The sequence below is a fragment of the Simochromis diagramma genome, unplaced genomic scaffold (genome assembly GCF_900408965.1).
Source record: "Simochromis diagramma unplaced genomic scaffold, fSimDia1.1 OVJJ01000705.1, whole genome shotgun sequence".
Lineage (NCBI taxonomy): Eukaryota > Metazoa > Chordata > Actinopteri > Cichliformes > Cichlidae > Simochromis > Simochromis diagramma.
The window spans coordinates 1,571,415-1,590,854 of NW_024387448.1; the positions used below are offsets into that span (position 1 = coordinate 1,571,415).

The window sequence follows — 19,440 nt, forward strand, 5'->3', positions numbered from 1 at the left end:
AGGGCAGTATTACGCCTTTTATACCTCCAGCCTACCGTAAATTCAGTAGAAGAAGAAAAGCAGCAATGGCGCCATTGAGAGATCCCATCGCGATCCTGAATTAAGTTTGAAGATGTTGGTTTGGCCGTGTCGGTTGTTGTTGCAATAATGTCTTCAGTTCAGAATCTTAGAGAGTTTATCAAGGAGAGATTAACTTCTGCTGCAGAAGAAATCTTCTCAGAGTTTGAAAAAACGATCATCCGGTATGAGGAAGAGATCCGTCAGCTAAGACTGCTTGATATCAGACCCGGGATAAAGTCACACAATACAGGTGTGGAGGTGTGAGGGTTGCGGGATCAACGTGGGCATGATCTAAATGCATTGAACTAGTAATACACCACAGTAAAGTGTATGAAGTTATATCTGTGCAGTGTTGAGAAGGTTACTTTTAAAATGTTTTCCACTAAAGATTACAGAATACATGGCCCAAATGGAGTTTGTAACTATTCCGTTAAGTTACTCAATGTGAATAACGTATTCTGAATACTTTGGTCCGGATTACTTTATTACTTTATTACTTGCTTGTTACAACTACTTGAATGTACTATTGCTGTGTGAATTATTGCTATAACCGAAGGCTACTAGCCACCGAGCTAACATTGTTAGCTGGCTTTAGCTAAAGTTATTTCATAGACTAAAGACTGTTAGACTTGATTCATAGCATTAACATCCTGCTAGCTACAAACAATCATGTGCAGTTCTGAAAGCAATCTCAAGTAAATTTTTAAATCGTGATGTAAAATGAGTAACAGTAGAGTGGACATTAGGCAAGGCTGCAGTTTTTGCAGCGATCTCGTATAGAACACAATTTCTGTATCAGTAATAGGTTTTCTTTCTGTTTGCTTTCAGAACTGCACATGATTATTTGCAGGTAGCAGGTTGTAATGCAGCCTTCAGTAATAGTAATGAGTCACACAGCAATAGTACATCGAAGATTCTGAAGTGAGACATAACCTAGATAGCTACATAAAGATGTAGCTATCAATAAAGATGAGGCAGAACCTGGTAGCTCCAAACAGAAGGACCAGTCAAAACAAATTGAGGATGTTATTCCTAAATGAGGGGCTCCCCCTGTTGCATGGACATGGTTTGGTTATGAAAAGTCTGACACGGATCAGAAAACTGTACTATGGAAATTATGCCCAGACTGGTTCCCACCACGGACTCAAACACGACAAACCTCTTCGACCACCTACGCATGAATCATGTGAAAGTTTGTGGAGAGAGTTTATAGATGAGAAGCAAAAAAGAGCCATCAGGTGCTCAATATAAACCTTAGACTCAAACGTTAGAACAGGCTTTTCCCCCACGTGTAATAAATACTCAGAAAGAAAATGGCGGCCGTTACAACATATATCTAAAAATATATAGTGCATTGGTCAAAATACTCGACTCCAGGTACACGACACCCAGCTGAAAACACTTCATGAAAGTCAAATTGCCCCACATTCACAGAATTTACAGAAAAAGCACTATTTTGTCATATATATCATTATCGGGACGAGAGATGTCTTATATTGGGATATGAGATTTTGGTCATGTCGCACAGCCCTAGCTAATGTTAGTCTTTAAAAAAAGAATGTACTTCCAGATGTTTCTTTCGGGTGGAGTCTTTATAGTTGAGAGCAGCTCAGTTGCTGGGTCCATTGTATAACTGACGCCACCAACATTACAGAGACACTTACACTAGAGCCTCTTGTTGCGTGTTTTGTTTGGGTTTCCGGTAATGCGTGAAATCAACAAAATTAGAGAGGGTATAGCCTGAGATATGAAACAGGAAAAGACCATCGTGTAATCCATTTATTTAGAAGTAACTGTATTATAATTATTACCAATTTATCGGTAACTATCGGAATACAGTTACTCATGTTTTGTATTTTAAATGCATAACGCATTTAAACGCATAACGCATAACATGTATGCCGTTACTCCCTAACACTGCATCTATGTAAACATACTTACGGCCACTTTGTTAACTACACCCGTTCAACTACTCTTTAATCCAAAATGTAATCAGCCAATCAGATGGCAGCAGTCCATGCATTTCAGCATATAGCGATCAGTGACGGTGATTGAAATCACTTTGATCATGGTGTGGGTGTTGGTGCCACATTGGCTGATCTGAGTATTTCAGAAACTGCTGATCTGTTTAAATTTCCAGCACAAACATCTGTATGATTTACAGAGAGTAGTCCAAAAAAGAGAAAATATGCAGTTCCCTTAAAATGACATTGAGTTCTCTGTACTCGGGTCTCCAGAGTCACCAGCTCTCAACCCAACAGAGCATCTTTGGAATGTAGTGGACCATGAGATTTGCATCATATTTATTAGTAAAATGTTAAAAGATTAGCATTAACAGCATATCTTACCTGCTGTCGTAAAATACTTTAAGCTTTCATGATCATATTCAGATCATGCTGCTGTTCATTTGTTTGTTTATTCACAGTGTGTGATGATCACTGGCAGTCACCTCTAAAAATCAGACCCCTGACAGCTGTAAGGTTATCAACATCATCCAGTGAACAAATGACTATCAGTGAATGTTTCTGTGGCAACATAAAACGCAAGCTAAATTCTCAATAGGTGACCGTTTTCATCCTTCTTGAGCTTTCTTATCATCACATTAGTCACTATTTTCTTGTGTCCTTTTGTTGAACACGAAGGTCTGAACGATCAGCAGTTCTGTGACCAGGAGAGGAGCTCCAGTCTCAACCAGGAGGACCCAGAGCCTCTACAGACTAAAGAGGAACAGGAGGAAATCTCCACCAATCAGGAAGGAGAGCAGCTTGCACTGAAGCAGGAGGATGAAGGGATTAATGTCTGGACCGGAGAACAGCTGGATTTGTTGTGGAAACCTGGATCACGGCTGACCAGATTTGGTATGTAAAAGTGTAATAAGCAGATTTCATAATATAGAAATGAATATGACTTATAACAAAATGTCACAAAGACACATGGCGTGCATTACCGCCTGGGATACTGCCTCACTGGAGACATGTTTTCTGTTTCAGATTTAAGTCATGTTAGCCCAGAACTGTACGCAGAATGTAGAAAAATGTTGAGACAATGAAAACTGTGGATTATTGGCCACAAGGACCAAGTTGGAGTAGTGAGCTGTACGCCTCATAAATGATGACTTTCTGCATGTAAACAGAATTCTTCTCTGTTCGCTGCATGAGAGAGAATATTTAAATATCGCTCACATATCTGAGAGACCTGCTCACAGTGTGACTTTTTTCTTGTGTGTTCTGTCCATCAAGACCTCCCACAGCAACATGATTGTAAGGAAAATGAGGATCTGGATGACCCGCAGGTCTGTAGCCAGGAAAGGAACTCCAGTCTGGACCAGCAGAACACAGATCCTCCACAGACTAAAGAGGAACAGGAGGAAATCTCCACCAATGAGGAAGGAGAGCAGCTTGCACTGAAGCAGGAAACCAAAGGCATCATCATCTGGACCGGGCAGGAGCTGGGCATCATGTGGAACCCTGAAGTAAAGTTGCACAGAATAGGTATGCAAAACTTTAATAGATAGATTCAGTTTTGTATTAAGAAATCTAACTCATGTTGGGTCCTAATCAGACCTCCGATATACTTTATAGAGGCACATGAAGAATTTAAAGACCGACTGCAATAAGGAAACTGACGTAATATTCTAAGAGCCAAAATGTCTAGCCCTCCCAGTGTCGCCCCTGTCAGGACTGTCTTATGTTGAAAATAATTGAGTACAAGAGAGAGGAAGACACCCTACAATGAGTTGAAACGTCAGTTTGTTATTTATTCCTCCATATTCATATTTGTCATTCATATGGTCACTTTGTTTGTCCCTCCAAATTGCAGTCGTCACTCCTTCGCCTGTGCTGCGCCCCTGCACCTGCAGGCACACTTACAGTGAATATCAAATTTAATAACAGGAAATTAACTACGCATGTACTTTTCTTTCTTTTTTCAAGTGACCTATATTTGACAACAGCATATAAAAAAACAAAACAAAAAAAGAACTTTAAATTATGTTTTTGGTGTGCCATCTCAATGTTTTCAGTGGCCCCCATATGGCCACCCATATGAAAAAATTCTGGAGCCGCCCCTGTACATTATGACTGAGTACATCCACTAAACCTTTTGTGGATAACATAATAATCCCCATGAGGACTGAACGATCAATTTAAAAATAAAATATATTGATTTGAAACTAAGCTTTTAGCAAACCACACAACACTATGATAGGTGTGTCCTTGTGCCATGTGTTTCTGGGTCTTTCTTTCTTCTTCTTTCGCTTTGGATTCCAGCACAAGGCCTGTGTAGTGATGTTATTGGTGGACTTCCTGATTGTGTGGCCAATCCAGCACCAGTTTCTCTCAGAACTGTATTGCTATTGGTTTCTGGTTTGTACTTGTCCACAGTTTGTAATCCTCTCTGGCCACTGGATACGGAGGATTTGTTTTAAGCAGCTGCTGATGAATGTCTGCAACATACAAAGCGCTGTCTTTGCTTCATGTTTACGAGCTATAGAGAAGTATAGGTGTGACGCTGATTTTAAAAATGCTCAGCTTCAGAATCAGAATCAGAATACTTTATTCATCCCGAGGGAAATTAGGGTCACAGCAGGCAGCACGCTAATGGCGCATGCGCACTTACAAAGGAACCTTCTGACCAACTTTACACAAACATCACATTGGGCAGACATGTCAGAAAGGTAGGCTGATAGGAAAAAACAACGAAAATACACTACATGAGGTAAGAGGAGGAGAAAAAAAACTCCACTCAGACTGAGCTCCTAGTGGGAGAACAGTTTGATAACAGAAAAAACACCTCAGCACAAAAGCACATGACTATCAATACACCATAGAAACACAAGACAAGCAACAGGGGCGGGTAAAGGGTAAGAGAGAGCCGGTGTAGACAGCGCATCCGGTCCTGCAGCATCTGTGCTGGTCCAGTTGACTGCTATCTTCCCCGGTAGGGCACAAGCATCGAAGGCGTTGGAAAGGGAGGGAGGATGAGTGAGTGCTTATCAGTGTAAGTGTGTGTGTGTGCGTGTCCATAGTTTAGCTGAGACAGTGTCCTTCGGCCTATCAGGCTAAGTAAACAGTCCTCCAGCCAATCCAGGTGTCCTTGCATGGGATGGGAAGAATAGCCATAACACAGCTTGGTGAAATTTCTGACCTCTTGAGTTTCAAACATTTTTTAAAATGATGTTGTTTATTTTTTCTTACTTTTTTAACACTAAATTTACTAACCCAAGGTGTTATTCACCCCTACTGAGATTTTCAAAGGTCGTCAGCTCAATTCTCCTGCTTTTGTTGTGCAAACCACCCATTATCTTTGAGGCCTGGCACATTTGCATTTGTTTACTCAGAGTAGCTCAGATCCAAGGCAGGCCAAACCTCTGTGTTACAACCTTCAGAAATGCCTGCCGTATCTATACAAAATATCCCACACATTGACTGACCTGCAAATGTGTAAGACATATTCACAATATATGGAAACACAAGTCTGTTTTATTTATAAAAAATTGTGTGAAAACAGAATGAAAAGTTGCTAATACAATGACATGAGTGACATGTGTGATCTCCCCAGCGTTGCATGTTCTCTCCTTTGCCTGTTCATGTAAAAATAGCAAAACATAAAAAAGAAAACATAAAAAATTAATTCTGTCCCTCAGTTCCAGGTTGGTTCATCTCTTCATCTTTCTGCCTTTTGTCTTAGGTTACTCTCCCACACAGTCTGTCTGTGTCATAGTCTGTTTGCAGCATTCAGCAATGCAGTTCCTTGACTCTCACCACAGATCTTCCATTGTGACTGTGTATGTGAGGGAGTGGCATTGCATTACTTCAGCACAGTGCTGTGCATAAAAGCAGACAGCCCAGGCGGGAGAATCATTTCTTCTTCGCATTTCTGACAACGCACATCAGGATGGCCTCTGTATCACTGCCTCACAGGAAGAACATCTGCGCGCAACAGGCGCGCATCCATTTCCTTGCTTCAGGAAATGGATGAAGCAGACTCTGATGTAGGAGAGGTTTCATTTGTCCAGCAGGCCACTGATACCTCCTCAGAAGAATCTAAAAAGGAGACGGAACAAGAACCCAACATGCCTCCATGGAAGCGGCACCGTGGTACTGGGAAGCCCAGTCTGAGCCACACGGCAAAAGACGGCACTGTGTGGGTAGAGGAGGACATTGGAATGCCCAGTGCAGTAGCAAATCGCTCGTGCTTCACTGCACAAGCTGGACCCACAGAGTCTGCTAAGGTCTGTCATTGCCATAGTACGTATGATATTTATATAAAGCCATTTAGAGTGAGGTTCATGTAAATTTACCATTCTCTATTTGTTTATGTCTTGATGCATTCTCAATCATCCAGGAAAGTAAATCTCCAAAAATTGATTCTGTTCATCTGGACGTAGCGTTTTGTGGGAGAAACGTTTCGTCACTCATCCAAGTGACTTCTTCAATCTCAGCTGACTGCAGGTTTCCCCAAATCTTATAAACAGTAAATTTGCATAATGACTGAAACCAGCCCACTGAAGGAACACTGGACTGGGAGGTCAAGTGGAAAAGAGGGCTTTGCTATCCTACCCTGGAACACCACCAAGCCATTGGTCCCAGGACGTACTACATTTCACGGATTACATTAACTCGGTGGACCGACACATCAAATTCACCAGGGAGGATATGAAAAGTGGCAGGTTAGCCTTCTTAGACTGCGAGATTTCCATCAGGAATGGGGGACATCTAAAAGCTGACGTGTACCGTAAACCTGCACATACGGATCAGTATCTAAGGTTTGACTCTCATCATCCACTGGAGCACAAACTGGGTGTCATCAGGACGCTACAACAAAGAGCAATCATGTGTCCCGTTGGTGCCATTGTGGATTGCTGGTAAGAAAGATTTCTGGTGCTGGTAATCAAGGCCCCGAGACAGATTCATTTCAATTATGCAACACCTTTGATTTGATGACAAGGACACGCAGGCAGAACGGGTGAAAACAGACAAATTTGTGGCGATCTCCGACATCTGGACACGCTTCAACGAGAACTGTGCTAAGAGTTTTACTCCAGGAGAACACATGACCATAGATGAACAGCTGTTCCCTACCAAGGTTCGTTGTCCATCCACACAGTATATTGCAACCGAGCCAGACAAATTTGGGATCAAATTCTGGATGGCCACAGATTTGGAGACCAAACATGTCTCCAATGCATCTCCTTACCTGGGAAAGGACCCCAGTCGTCAGAAGGGAGAGAGGCTGGCAGACAACGTGGTCATGAAACTGATGGAGGCATTTTTGGATGATGGGAGAAATGTCACAACGGACAGTTCCTTTACTTCCCTGTGACACTGCACAGCGAGAGGTATTCTCCACTTCAGTGCTTGGAAGTGTCAGTGTCTGCTTGACAATTTATGCACCTAAAAAAACCAAGACTGTGTGTCTTAACTTCAAGGCACCAAGACATGACGATTGGTGACAACAGAAAGAGGAAGCCCAATACGATAACCGACTTTAACCACATGAAGGTATGTGAATGTGTGTATAATTTTATACCAGTGCTACAGTGTTTTCTCATGTGTGCTATACAGGCCTATAGAAAAAAAGCACATATTTATTTTATTTTATTTTATTTATTTATTTCAAACATGTTAACAATATACAGGTACATTTAGAAAAGAAAATAAGAGAGAAAAAAATACGAAAATCAATACATTTCAATATTGCTACCATTCTGATTCATTTACATGTTGAAAGGGAGTGGGAAGAAGTAAACACTTATTTGATCCCACCCCTTTGCCATAAATTATCAGTTAATATTTAGTCAGCTTCCTTACTGATATAATTTGTAATAAAAATAGTGAACAGATTTCTGATATACTATATACTATATCCTATACTATCACGTCATGATTTTTCTTTTCTTTTCTTTTTTTTTAAAATAGGGACGTTCACATAATTTCAATATTTTCCCTTTCTTTATAGTTCAAGAAGATCATATTTTTATAACTCTTTTTGAACTGTTTTATGTTTGGAGATTGCTTTAATTCCATATTCAGACTGTTCCACAGTTTCACTCCATGAACAGAAAAACAAAAGCTCTTTCTTGTAGTATGTACATTCCCTGTTTTGAAGTTACAAAAACCTCTTAAATTATAATTTCCTTCTTTCAAAACAAACATACTCTGAATATTACTTGGCAGTTCTTTATTTTTTGAATAGAATTTGTGCTGTTTGTTGTGCTTTCAATATTTCAGACTGCAAAAATAGTGAGTTTGTATGTTCCCTATAACCTGCATTGTGGATGATTTGAATTGCTTTTTTTTTGAAGAGTAAAAAGTGAATGTAATGTGGTTTTATAGTTGTTTCCCCAGACCTCTGCACAATAGCTTAAGTATGGTGAAACCAGTGAACAGTATAGAATATGAAGTGATGTTCTGTCGAATACCTGTTTTGCCTTGTTTAGTATTGCAATGCTTCGTGATACTTTGGAATGAATATATCTTACGTGAGCTCTCCATTTAAGTTTTTCATCTAATTTTCACTGACTCTTTCAATATCAACACCATTTATTTGAATCTTAGCATTTGTATTTAAACTACTGTTTCTAAATAACATACGTTTAGATTTATTCAAATTTAATGATAATCTGTTTTTATCAAGCCAGAACTTCACTTCACTTATTTCATTAGTCATATCCTCCAATAAATTCTGCAGATCATCACTAGAGCAAAAAATGTTTGTGTCGTCAGCAAAGACCTAACCCTAACCCTTAACCCTCTAACCCCCTAACCCATATACTCATGACTCTCTCTCTCTGCTTTTACAGTGTGGTGTAGATGTGTTGGACCAAATGGCGCGGATGTATTCCGTAAGAGCAGCCACACGCAGGTGGCCAGTAGTGGTTTTCTACAGTATTCTGGACCTGGCGGCGATGAATGCCTACATTTTGTACAAGGCATGTACAGGATGGACAAGCGAAAGAAGATTGTTTCTGAGTCTTCTAGCTCAGGAACTTTGTTGTCGATTCATGCAGCACAAGGAAATACTAGCACAGAGGCAGGCTGCTGAAGCTGCTGTAGCTGCTGTGCCAGGGACTGTAAAGACAACGCAGTGCCAGGTGCAAGAGAGCTGCAACAGGAATCGCAGCAGGTTTACCTGTGCAACATGTCAGAAATTCACAAATGCAGGGATGATGGACACGGGATCTGCAAACACTGTAAAGTTCGCAACATTTTAAAATAAAGCAGACTTGTGTATCCATATATTGTGAATGTGTGTTTTTTGTATAGATACGGCAGGCATTTCTGAAGGTTGTAACACAGAGGTTTGGCCTGCCTTGGATCTGAGCAGTAAAGAAACGCAAATGTTGCACAACAACACACACGCACGCACAAACACAGCAAATCTGTCTTTATTAGTCCCACAAGTGGAAAATTGGCATTGTCATTGCAGAAAAGTGGATAGTGCTGTGGAATGCCAGGACTGCCAAAGTGAATTAATTAAATACACCATAAAATAATTAATAAAATGTATCAATTATTAATTAAAATTGGAATTAAATACATATTTAGTACATATTTAAGTAATTAATTATTGACACATTTAATAAATTCTTGACTCATTTAATTATTTATTTATTTCATGTTTAAATTATTTCTTGACACATTTAATTAATTATTTCATGATTTCTTTCTTTTTCACAGTCCTGACCTCTGGCTGTTCATGAATTTATTTTATCTGTCAGCCTCACCCATCAAACTCAGGGGGCGAGGTTAACGCTGATAGAGTCAAAACCATTGCTTTAGCCTGGTGGCCCCCTTTGTCCTTCTCCACACTAACAACCGGCATGTGGAAAATAACTGAAATGCACTTTGAAAAACCCCGTTTGTGTGTCACCAAATACACTTTTAATATTTTTTAGCAGTGAATGTAGTGGTTTAATCTTCAGATATCTTATAGGTTTGTCAAGATAGAGCCTGTTTGTAAAAGTGCTTCGATGATTTCGGAGATGGCTGCCCAGCCTTGTCTCACAGCAAAGTGTGTGATAGTCCATCTAAGGAGCTTGGAAAGAAAAGTGTCTGGACTTTAAGTTTCCGTGAAGATGATAAAGAAGTCCAGACGTTTTCTTTCCAAGCTCCTTAGACTGTGATGACCTGGATGACTGAGAACCTTCACACACGTGTGACAGACCTGCTCGGTACACAACTGTCATAACCCCTGCTGACTGTCACCTCTCGGAGTTTCAACATAGACTTGGTTTAGTGAGGATATATCTATCCTTTGTATGTGCCATACTTGTTTCAGTCGCCAATTCTGAATTATAACTAATGTTAAAAACATATTTAAGGAGGAGATGGAGCAAAAACAAATCCAGTCAACATCTGATCTTTGTGCTTTTTGTTCAATTATCACCGTGACCTGTGTATAAATGTGTGTGTGTATGTGTATATACATATATATATATATATATATATATATATATTAGGGGTGCAACAATACACAAAATTCACGATACTTTGGTGTCACGGTTCGATATTTATTCAATAAAAAAAATGTTCATGCCTTTTTAATTTGTCATTTATTAAATTATAAATATATATTTTAACTCAAAAGTACAGTTTTTAAATTTAATGTTGCTGAAAAAACAAAATAAAAAAAATAAAAAAAGAAATCTATCTGATCGAGAAATCACTTGTTAAGTCAAATTTTTGAATGTTCTCATTGTGTTTCTTAAATTTGTAAAGTCTTAGTTCAAGCAGTAGGATCAAAGCCATTCCTTTGATCCTGACCACCTCTCCAGCCAATTTGGTGTTAGGGGAGGCTGACGTAGGTTTTATTGTAGATACATTCTATCTGAAAGATCTGTTTCTTGTGTTGTAAGCTTCCTGCTTTTATGACCCTTTTGGTGAGCAGGAGGTCACACAAACGCACCCCCATGACACACACACACACACAGTGCCTTGTCTTAGAACCATTGGGGGGTGCTTGTGCTGTGATGTGTATTGTAACTGTCATGTCAATAAAATGGCTACGAGGAGAGCTGCTCTTTGAAGGAACTGGGCTAGAGACAGGTGAGGAGCATTGCTCCACTGCGTGGTTCTGACCGGTTGAAGATGTTCTGTTTTGTCTTGTGTTCTTCATGAGGAATAAGTCTCTAAACTAGCGGGACCTGTGGAAACACAGACTCAACATCACTCATCTTTGGAAAAGAGAGTTTATTACAGAGAAATGGCTCTTTCCAAAATAAAAGCTATACTATACGCTTCTTCTGGGCTATATTCTCAGCAGCATGTTAAACATATCAGGTCCCCATAAGGAGAATCATGTGCTAACGGCTGTCTAAATGACTCGGGTAAAGTTTGTAGCATGCGTGCTTGTTGTTTTTGTCTGCTTCCACTTGTCTTTGCACTAGGATGATGTCGGCGTAAATGTGCAGTGATATTCGTTGTGTTCCCACTAGTGCTGTCAGCGTTAATCTCGTTAAAATGACGTCAACATCATAACGCGGCAAATCTCCGTTAACGAGTTACCGTGGATCGCCCCGTGTGTGGGGCTGGACGGCGTCAACATGTTAACCAGCTAACTGCGCTAACGCACTAGTTTCCACCAATGTAATTGAGCATTGCGTGGCACATCCAACATACTGTTTTACTTTTGTCCATGACACGCTTAACCTTCAGGGTCATACTTCACATGAAAACCAAAATAGTTCCAAACGCCAGATCTGAATGAGGGTGGGGGAGGTTCAATTTCGGGTAGCGTTGAGGCAGTAGGGCTTTGGAGTTGACGTCACACCGCAATGCATTGTGGGAGCGCAGCGCCATTTTCGGGGTCTACGAATCAAAACAAACACACTGTGTTGGAACAACGACTACAAGAAAGATGCTTAAAAGCAGCTCAAAAGAGAACGGACTGTATAGAGACCGATTACGTCCAGAGGCGAAGCAGCGGTACTTGCAGAAAATAGCGTGCATTGGAAATGTGGACCCGTATGAAATACGGCCGTGGAGTAGAAACCCTGAAGACCAACCGCTACTGACTTAGCCTGACATATTTTCGTACCTTGTCTGTGGAGTCAGCGCGTACAAGTCGTCATTCAAACAAAGGTAAGTCAGCTCAAGTACTGCGAGTGAAATGCGTTTGATTTCCCTGCAAACATTCAGATTAGTGCAGCATAAATTCATTCATGAGGGGAAATTACAGTGAGAACATGTGGAGGCTGTTAGGTGGATAACATAGTGAGTTCAGTGCATTGATGAGACACTGTCCTAAAGGATTTAGTTATTCTTTATGGTTAAGAAATTGCACTAATTTATTCATATTTATTATAAATAATCCTAATTATGCATCTTGCTTCCATGTTTGTATCCTGTGTCACTAAAAATACATTTTATTTTAGTTTTATACATTGATTAATGACCTGCAGAATCTCCTTATCATATTAAGTGATTCATAATTGTCACTTTATGCTTTCTCCATCTTGAAAGTGATTACATCCTTGCATTACATCCTTTAGGTTCATTTTCTGCAGGCAGGTTTCTGACAGAACAGGCAGATTTAGAATATAACATGCAGCGTTCTATAGATGGACACATAAAGAAATGAAAAATTACATGTATGTGCTAACTTTCTAAACACTCTGTTACATTTATGATAAAGTAGATAAAACACATTTGTGTCGGCCATGGCTCATTAGTTCTTGTCTTTAAATGAACTTTGTCTGTGTGTGTTTCAGGTACTGCACTCTCAAAGACTGAATGAACCAGCATTGCAGCCATGGGTCACTGTGAGCATCACAGGGAAGGTTGAAGCCGCCCACTGCACCTGTAAGGCCGGAGTCGCGGAGACCTGCACCCACGTCACTGCTCTTCTGTTTAATGTAGAAGCAACAGTGTTGATCCGTGGCACAAGGACTGTTACAGATGAACCTGCATACTGGGTTTTGCTGGGTAATATGACCAATATACAGCCAGAGGTTGGCCATAAGATAGACTTCTCCTCTTCAGCTGCCCAAAAAAAGGCTCTCAATCAAAACATAAACAGACCATCTGTAGTGACAGGTAAAAGGAGCCGTCCTCAAAACAGAAAAATCCCACCTGCTACTGTGGAGGAGTTGTCACTGCTATTGGATACTTTGCTGGAACACAGTAAAGCTGTGGGTTGTGGGAATGACCCATAATGTTTTATCTAGGGGTCTACAGGGAGTGCAGAATTATTAGGCAAGTTGTATTTTTGAGGAATAATTTTATTATTGAACAACAACCATGTTCTCAATGAACCCAAAAAACTCATTAATATCAAAGCTGAATGTTTTTGGAAGTAGTTTTTAGTTTGTTTTTAGTTTTAGCTATTTTAGGGGGATATCTGTGTGTGCAGGTGACTATTACTGTGCATAATTATTAGGCAACTTAACAAAAACAAATATATACCCATTTCAATTATTTATTTTTACCAGTGAAACCAATATAACATCACATTCACAAATATACATTTCTGACATTCAAAAACAAAACAAAAACAAATCAGCGACCAATATAGCCACCTTTCTTTGCAAGGACACTCAAAAGCCTGCCACCCATGGATTCTGTCAGTGTTTTGATCTGTTCACCATCAACATTGCGTGCAGCAGCAACCACAGCCTCCCAGACACTGTTCAGAGAGGTGTACTGTTTTCCCTCCTTGTAAATCTCACATTTGATGATGGACCACAGGTTCTCAATGGGGTTCAGATCAGGTGAACAAGGAGGCCATGTCATTAGTTTTTCTTCTTTTATACCCTTTCTTGCCAGCCACGCTGTGGAGTACTTGGGCGCGTGTGACGGAGCATTGTCCTGCATGAAAATCATGTTTTTCTTGAAGGATGCAGACTTCTTCCTGTACCACTGCTTGAAGAAGGTGTCTTCCAGAAACTGGCAGTAGGACTGGGAGTTGAGCTTGACTTCATCCTCAACCCGAAAAGGCCCCACAAGCTCATCTTTGATGATACCAGCCCAAACCAGTACTCCACCTCCACCTTGCTGGCGTCTGAGTCAGACTGGAGCTCTCTGCCCTTTACCAATCCAGCCACCGGCCCATCCATCTGGCCCATCAAGACTCACTCTCATTTCATCAGTCCATAAAACCTTAGAAAAATCAGTCTTGAGATATTTCTTGGCCCAGTCTTGACGTTTCAGCTTGTGTGTCTTGTTCAGTGGTGGTCGTCTTTCAGCCTTTCTTACCTTGGCCATGTCTCTGAGTATTGCACACCTTGTGCTTTTGGGCACTCCAGTGATGTTGCAGCTCTGAAATATGGCCAAACTGGTGGCAAGTGGCATCTTGGCAGCTGCACGCTTGACTTTTCTCAGTTCATGGGCAGTTATTTTGCGCCTTGGTTTTTCCACACGCTTCATGCGACCCTGTTGAGTATTTTGAATGAAATGCTTGATTGTTCGATGATCACTCTTCAGAGGCTTTGCAATTTTGAGACTGCTGCATCCCTCTGCAAGATATCTCACTATTTTTGACTTTTCTGAGCCTGTCAAGTCCTTCTTTTGACCCATTTTGCCAAAGGAAAGGACGTTGCCTAATAATTATGCACACCTGATATAGGGTGTTGATGTCATTAGACAACACCCCTTCTCATTACAGAGATGCACATCACCTAATATGCTTAATTGGTAGTAGGCTTTCAAGCCTATACAGCTTGGAGTAAGACAACATGCATGAAGAGGATGATGTGGACAAAATACTCATTTGCCTAATAATTCTGCACTCCCTGTAGATTTATGCCTGTAGTGCACTGCCGTGTAAATAATTTGCATTTACTGAATATATACTGACTGAGTACCACTGTTCAAAAGTTGAATAAAGAAACAAACTAATTTTTGCCTCTTTTTTTATTACAACCACCTTATAGAACATCACATCAGTTACAATGTAGAATCAATGTCATTTATAGTTTACAAATGACAAAATGTTTACACAAAATCATGATAGTGTTTACATGATATCACCCACTACTAACATTACTTTATTTACTGTATCTTTTGAAAAAATACAGCAATTTTAACAACACAAGACTTAAGAATATTTAACAGGAGCAGGTTTCATTTTTCCCTGGTTTTATTATCACACTGTTCACCAAAACGCAGCAAACCTTCACCATCTTATCCAGGAGGGTCACCTCTTCACCCTCACATGGAAGAAGTAATCTGATTGGCATGGTGGTATGTTTGAAGCAGGTCCCTTGTGTAGCGCTGGAACCCAGTCATGATGTGTTTCACCCATTTCATAGGCTGGTTTGCTGCAATAATGCCAAATAATTAGCAACTCTATAAATAGAAGGTAGTTCTGCAAAATCACTCAGTAGGATGTTTGTTCTAATTTGCTATGAGCTCAGAGCGCATAGAAAATAAAACTAATAGGCTCTAATAAGACTCTAATAAGAGTGATATGAACATATTTAGAACTTACCGGAATGAAAATGTCAGGAGCATCAACAGATATTTGGAGATGGAAGAGAACTGGATATCAGCTCGTCTCACAGCTGCTATCCAGGCTAGACACCTTTGTTTGGTAACATCAATACACGAGCTGCCTCATGTTGCTTCCGGGTTGGGAAAGAATTAAAAGATAAACCCTTTTCAAGCTTATTCTCTTGCCGGTCGTGCGATCGAACATTGCAGACGACCACACAGCAAGAACGAACCATGGCTGTTGTGTGTGCCTTCGCTCCCTCTTCACTTGCGCAAGACCCCCAAAATGGCAGATCGGGCCAAAATCCTTTTCACGCCCACCCCCGTGACATCACGCTCCAAAGCCCTGTTGCCATGTTGCAACGAGCTTAGCTTCTGTCTCATTAGCTTGCGCTGCGCTCAGTGGATCTGCGCTCGACAGGGCAGCCTAGGCGGAGTAGTCGAACGCAGATCCACTGAGCTCTCAACACAGACAGCATCGTCAGAAGAAAAGTTGATAAAATAAATTTAAATTTGTATTGTTCGATACATATGCGTACCGAACTGAAAGCACTGTATCGAACGGTTCAATACCGATACATGTATTGTTGCACCCCTAATATATATATATATATATATATATATATATATATATATATATATATATTGAGGTGCTAGTAGGTGTTAGGTTCAGGGAATTTACGCAAATTTGCACGGGGTTAGTAAATCTAGTGGTAGGGACTTGCACCAAGAAAAAAGTCAGTATTTCTAGTGTTAACCATAATGTAAACCAACAAGAGGCCACCAGACAGTAAAACATACAAAGAGACTTTAAGAGAATGCTAACTGCCCCAACAGTACTGACCTAAGCCTAATCTTAAAAGTAGAGAGGGTATCTGTCTTCCGAATCCAAATTGGCAGCTGTTTTCACAGAAGAGGGACCTGAAAGGTGAAGGTTCTACCTGCCATTCTCCCCAACTTTCAGGCAATGAATGGTTAATCTAAAAAAATAAACAAAAAAATACTGCAGTGAGTGTCCTGTAAAGTTTTTAACTAATTTTAAATAAACTTTTAAATGTTTTGTGCACTTTGATTAAAAATTTTCAGGGATACGACTTTGTTTTGTTTGATTATATATCGTCTTTATTTTCTCATCGTAGATGGTCTGTTTATATTATTTGTAGAGTTTGTAAATGAGCAGCCAAAATGGTTTTCACTGAGTCAGCAAAACTGTTTCTCCCCACAACATGATTTTCATTGGTATATCTAAGCAACATGCTTACCATGTGGAGATTTGCTAATGGTTAAGGCAAAAAAATGTATGCTTTTTGATCTGTCCCTTCAGATTTTCCACAACATGACTGTAAGGATGAGGAGGGGCTCACAAATCAGCAGGTCTGTAACCAGGAGAAGAACTCCAGTTTAGGCCAGGAGGATCCTTCACAGATTAAAGGGGAACAGGAGGAACTCAGTACCACTGAAGAGGAAAAACCGCTTGTACTAATGCAGGAGACTGCAAATTTTCCATCTCGTGAAAAAAGTGACCACAGTGAATCAGAACCATGCTGTGACCAGTGCCTTTCTCACAACTCTTCTGACACAGATGAGGATGAAAGCAAGGATGGTAACTCACACAGAAATAAGTCAGAGCAAATCGTATCAGGCTTGTCAGTTCAAAATTCCAAGACAGCTAAGTTATGTAGAACTTGTGGGAAAAGATTTATTTGGAAGTCAGACTTAACTAAACACATGCGAAGTCACACTGGTGAGAAACCACATTGCTGTAGCACCTGTGGGAAAAGATTTCTTGTAAAATTAAATCTGAAAACACACATGCGAATTCACACAGGCGAGAAGCCACATTGCTGTAGTAGTTGTGGGAAAAGATTTCATGTAAAATCTAATTTGAAAACACACATGCGAATTCACACAGGCGAGAAGCCACATTCTTGTAGCACCTGTGGGAAAAGATTTACTATGAAGGGTCATTTGAATATGCACATGCGAATTCACACAGGCGAGAAGCCACATTGCTGTAGCACCTGTGGGAAAAGATTTACTATGAAGGGTCATTTGAATATGCACATGCGAATTCACACAGGCGAGAAGCCACATTCTTGTAGCACCTGTGGGAAAAGATTTACTATGAAGGGTCATTTGAATATGCACATGCAAATTCACACAGGTGAGGAAGCCACATTGCTGTAGCACTGTGGGGAAAAGATTTACTAGCAAGAAGTGAGTGAATATGCACATGCAAAATTCAACAGGTGAGAAGCCACATTGCTGTATCAACTGGGGAAAAGATTTACTAGGAAGAGTCATTTGAAGAGACACATGCAAATTCACACAGGTGAGAAGCCACATTGCTGTAGCACCTGTGGGAAAAGATTTACTAGGAAGAGTCATTTGAAGAGACACATGCAAATTCACACAGGTGAGAAGCCACATTGCTGTAGCACCTGTGGGAAAAGATTTACTATGAAGGGTCATTTGAATATGCACATGCAAATTCACACAGGCGAGAAGCCACATTGCTGTAGCACCTGTGGGAAAAGATTTACTAGCAAGAGTGAGTTGAATATGCACATGCAAATTCACACAGGTGAGAAGCCACATTGCTGTAGCACCTGTGGGAAAAGATTTACTAGGAAGAGTCATTTGAAGAGACACATGCAAATTCACACAGGTGAGAAGCCACATTCTGTATTACTTTAGTACAGTTGAAAATGCATTTCGGAAACCATCCTACATGCTAAGTTTCATTCTTAGAAAATGGTGATGGCAGATCACATAAACAGTGTTTGGATCATTTAAAAACTTCATTTTGAAAAGGTTTTCAGAAGCTCAGTTTCTTTTTTCACACATGGACAAGAAAAAGTGTTTGTCTCGCAACATGAAATGTTTGCACCTTTATCACATTTTCTGACATCATTTTTTATTGTTTATGGGCTTTGTCTTTACTGAAGTTTCTTCATTTTCTTTGGCATGGCCTCAACAGTGCTTGAGATATTTTTGGGTCTTGACATAAAAGAACTATTTCTCAGAATCACACTTGGAAATATCAGTTTAAAAAAACTACCCGTGTACATGCGGTAGCCTTTATTGAAATCAGTTTTTTCTCTGAAGTTCACAGTTTGAAGGTGTTTAAAGCATGAAACAGTTTACTAACTGTACACTGTTCGCTAACTTGCACACTGCCAGAACTCCTGTTGGGATTTTGGTTTTTTTTAATGAATTTATACACTAGATTGACATTAATGGGAAGTGCTTTGTAGATGGAAAGGGAATATTTTAGGGAATGACAATGTTAGGCGGTTGATTCAGGTTCTCGTATTGTTTGTGACCCATATACTTAGGTCATTCATTATTCATATTTTTAACATAGCTTGCACTACTGTTATGTGACCACCTGTTGATACCCAGCTGTTGTTTTGTAAAAGGACCTCAGAACAGTCCCGGGAGTCTTCATCTTTATTTATCTTGATTGGCGTTTGGCCTGCATGTACTTATGGCGAACACCCTAGTGGGCTTTTCTTTCTTCTAAATCTTTGTTAATCTTGTATGTTCAATAAAACTGTTGGCATCACACTTCACTCATCTCCTGTAGATTTTGTGTTTTGGTTTCAATTGTGTTCCAAAAGCCTGAATCAACATCTTTCCAGCCTATAGAAATTCTGCAAAGCCTTTAAAATTTGCGACCCCACAATCCTGCTGCTCTTTGAAAAACTAACAGTACTTCCAAACGAGCTGTTAAACAGGGCTTCGTGTGATCTGCCTTTTGGTGATCAACTGGCCAGAAAGATTCAACGCATTCAAGTGGATAATCATGCTAACTTGCTTGATTCTCGTCCTCACTTTCCAGGTCCTCAACGGTACTCCATCAATGTCTCCTGAAGTTGTGTGTTTCAGAACAAAAGTGGAGCAAATAATAGCAAACACTGAACACACACCTCCCCTGTCTGCCAAG

The 19,440-nt window shown here is 40.2% G+C and overlaps 1 protein-coding gene across 2 annotated transcripts; it reads left to right on the forward strand.

Moving 5' to 3' along the window:
- The first annotated feature begins 47 nt into the window (after window positions 1-47).
- Window positions 48-19,172, forward strand: LOC120722633 (zinc finger protein 260-like). 2 transcript variants are annotated; one of them, XM_040013685.1, is made up of 5 exons: window positions 48-310; window positions 2,703-2,918; window positions 3,300-3,551; window positions 16,816-17,655; window positions 17,824-19,172. In XM_040013685.1, exons 1-5 carry the CDS (start codon window positions 148-150, stop codon window positions 18,186-18,188), a joined length of 1,836 nt encoding a protein of 611 aa, XP_039869619.1. In that variant the 5' UTR covers window positions 48-147; the 3' UTR covers window positions 18,189-19,172. The 2 variants fall into 2 exon arrangements, with proteins under 2 accessions (XP_039869619.1, XP_039869620.1); XM_040013686.1 differs by lacking the exons at window positions 16,816-17,655; window positions 17,824-19,172 and adding an exon at window positions 16,362-16,479.
- The last annotated feature ends 268 nt before the right edge of the window (window positions 19,173-19,440 follow it).

Bases quoted from the DNA above. Each gene is read 5' to 3' on its own strand.
- LOC120722633 (XM_040013685.1), top strand. From the start codon at position 148: ATGTCTTCAGTTCAGAATCTTAGAGAGTTTATCAAGGAGAGATTAACT. The intron at 2,919-3,299 runs GTATGTAAAAGT...CTGTCCATCAAG, and splicing joins ATCACGGCTGACCAGATTTG to ACCTCCCACAGCAACATGAT. The intron at 3,552-16,815 runs GTATGCAAAACT...CTGTCCCTTCAG, and splicing joins AGTAAAGTTGCACAGAATAG to ATTTTCCACAACATGACTGT.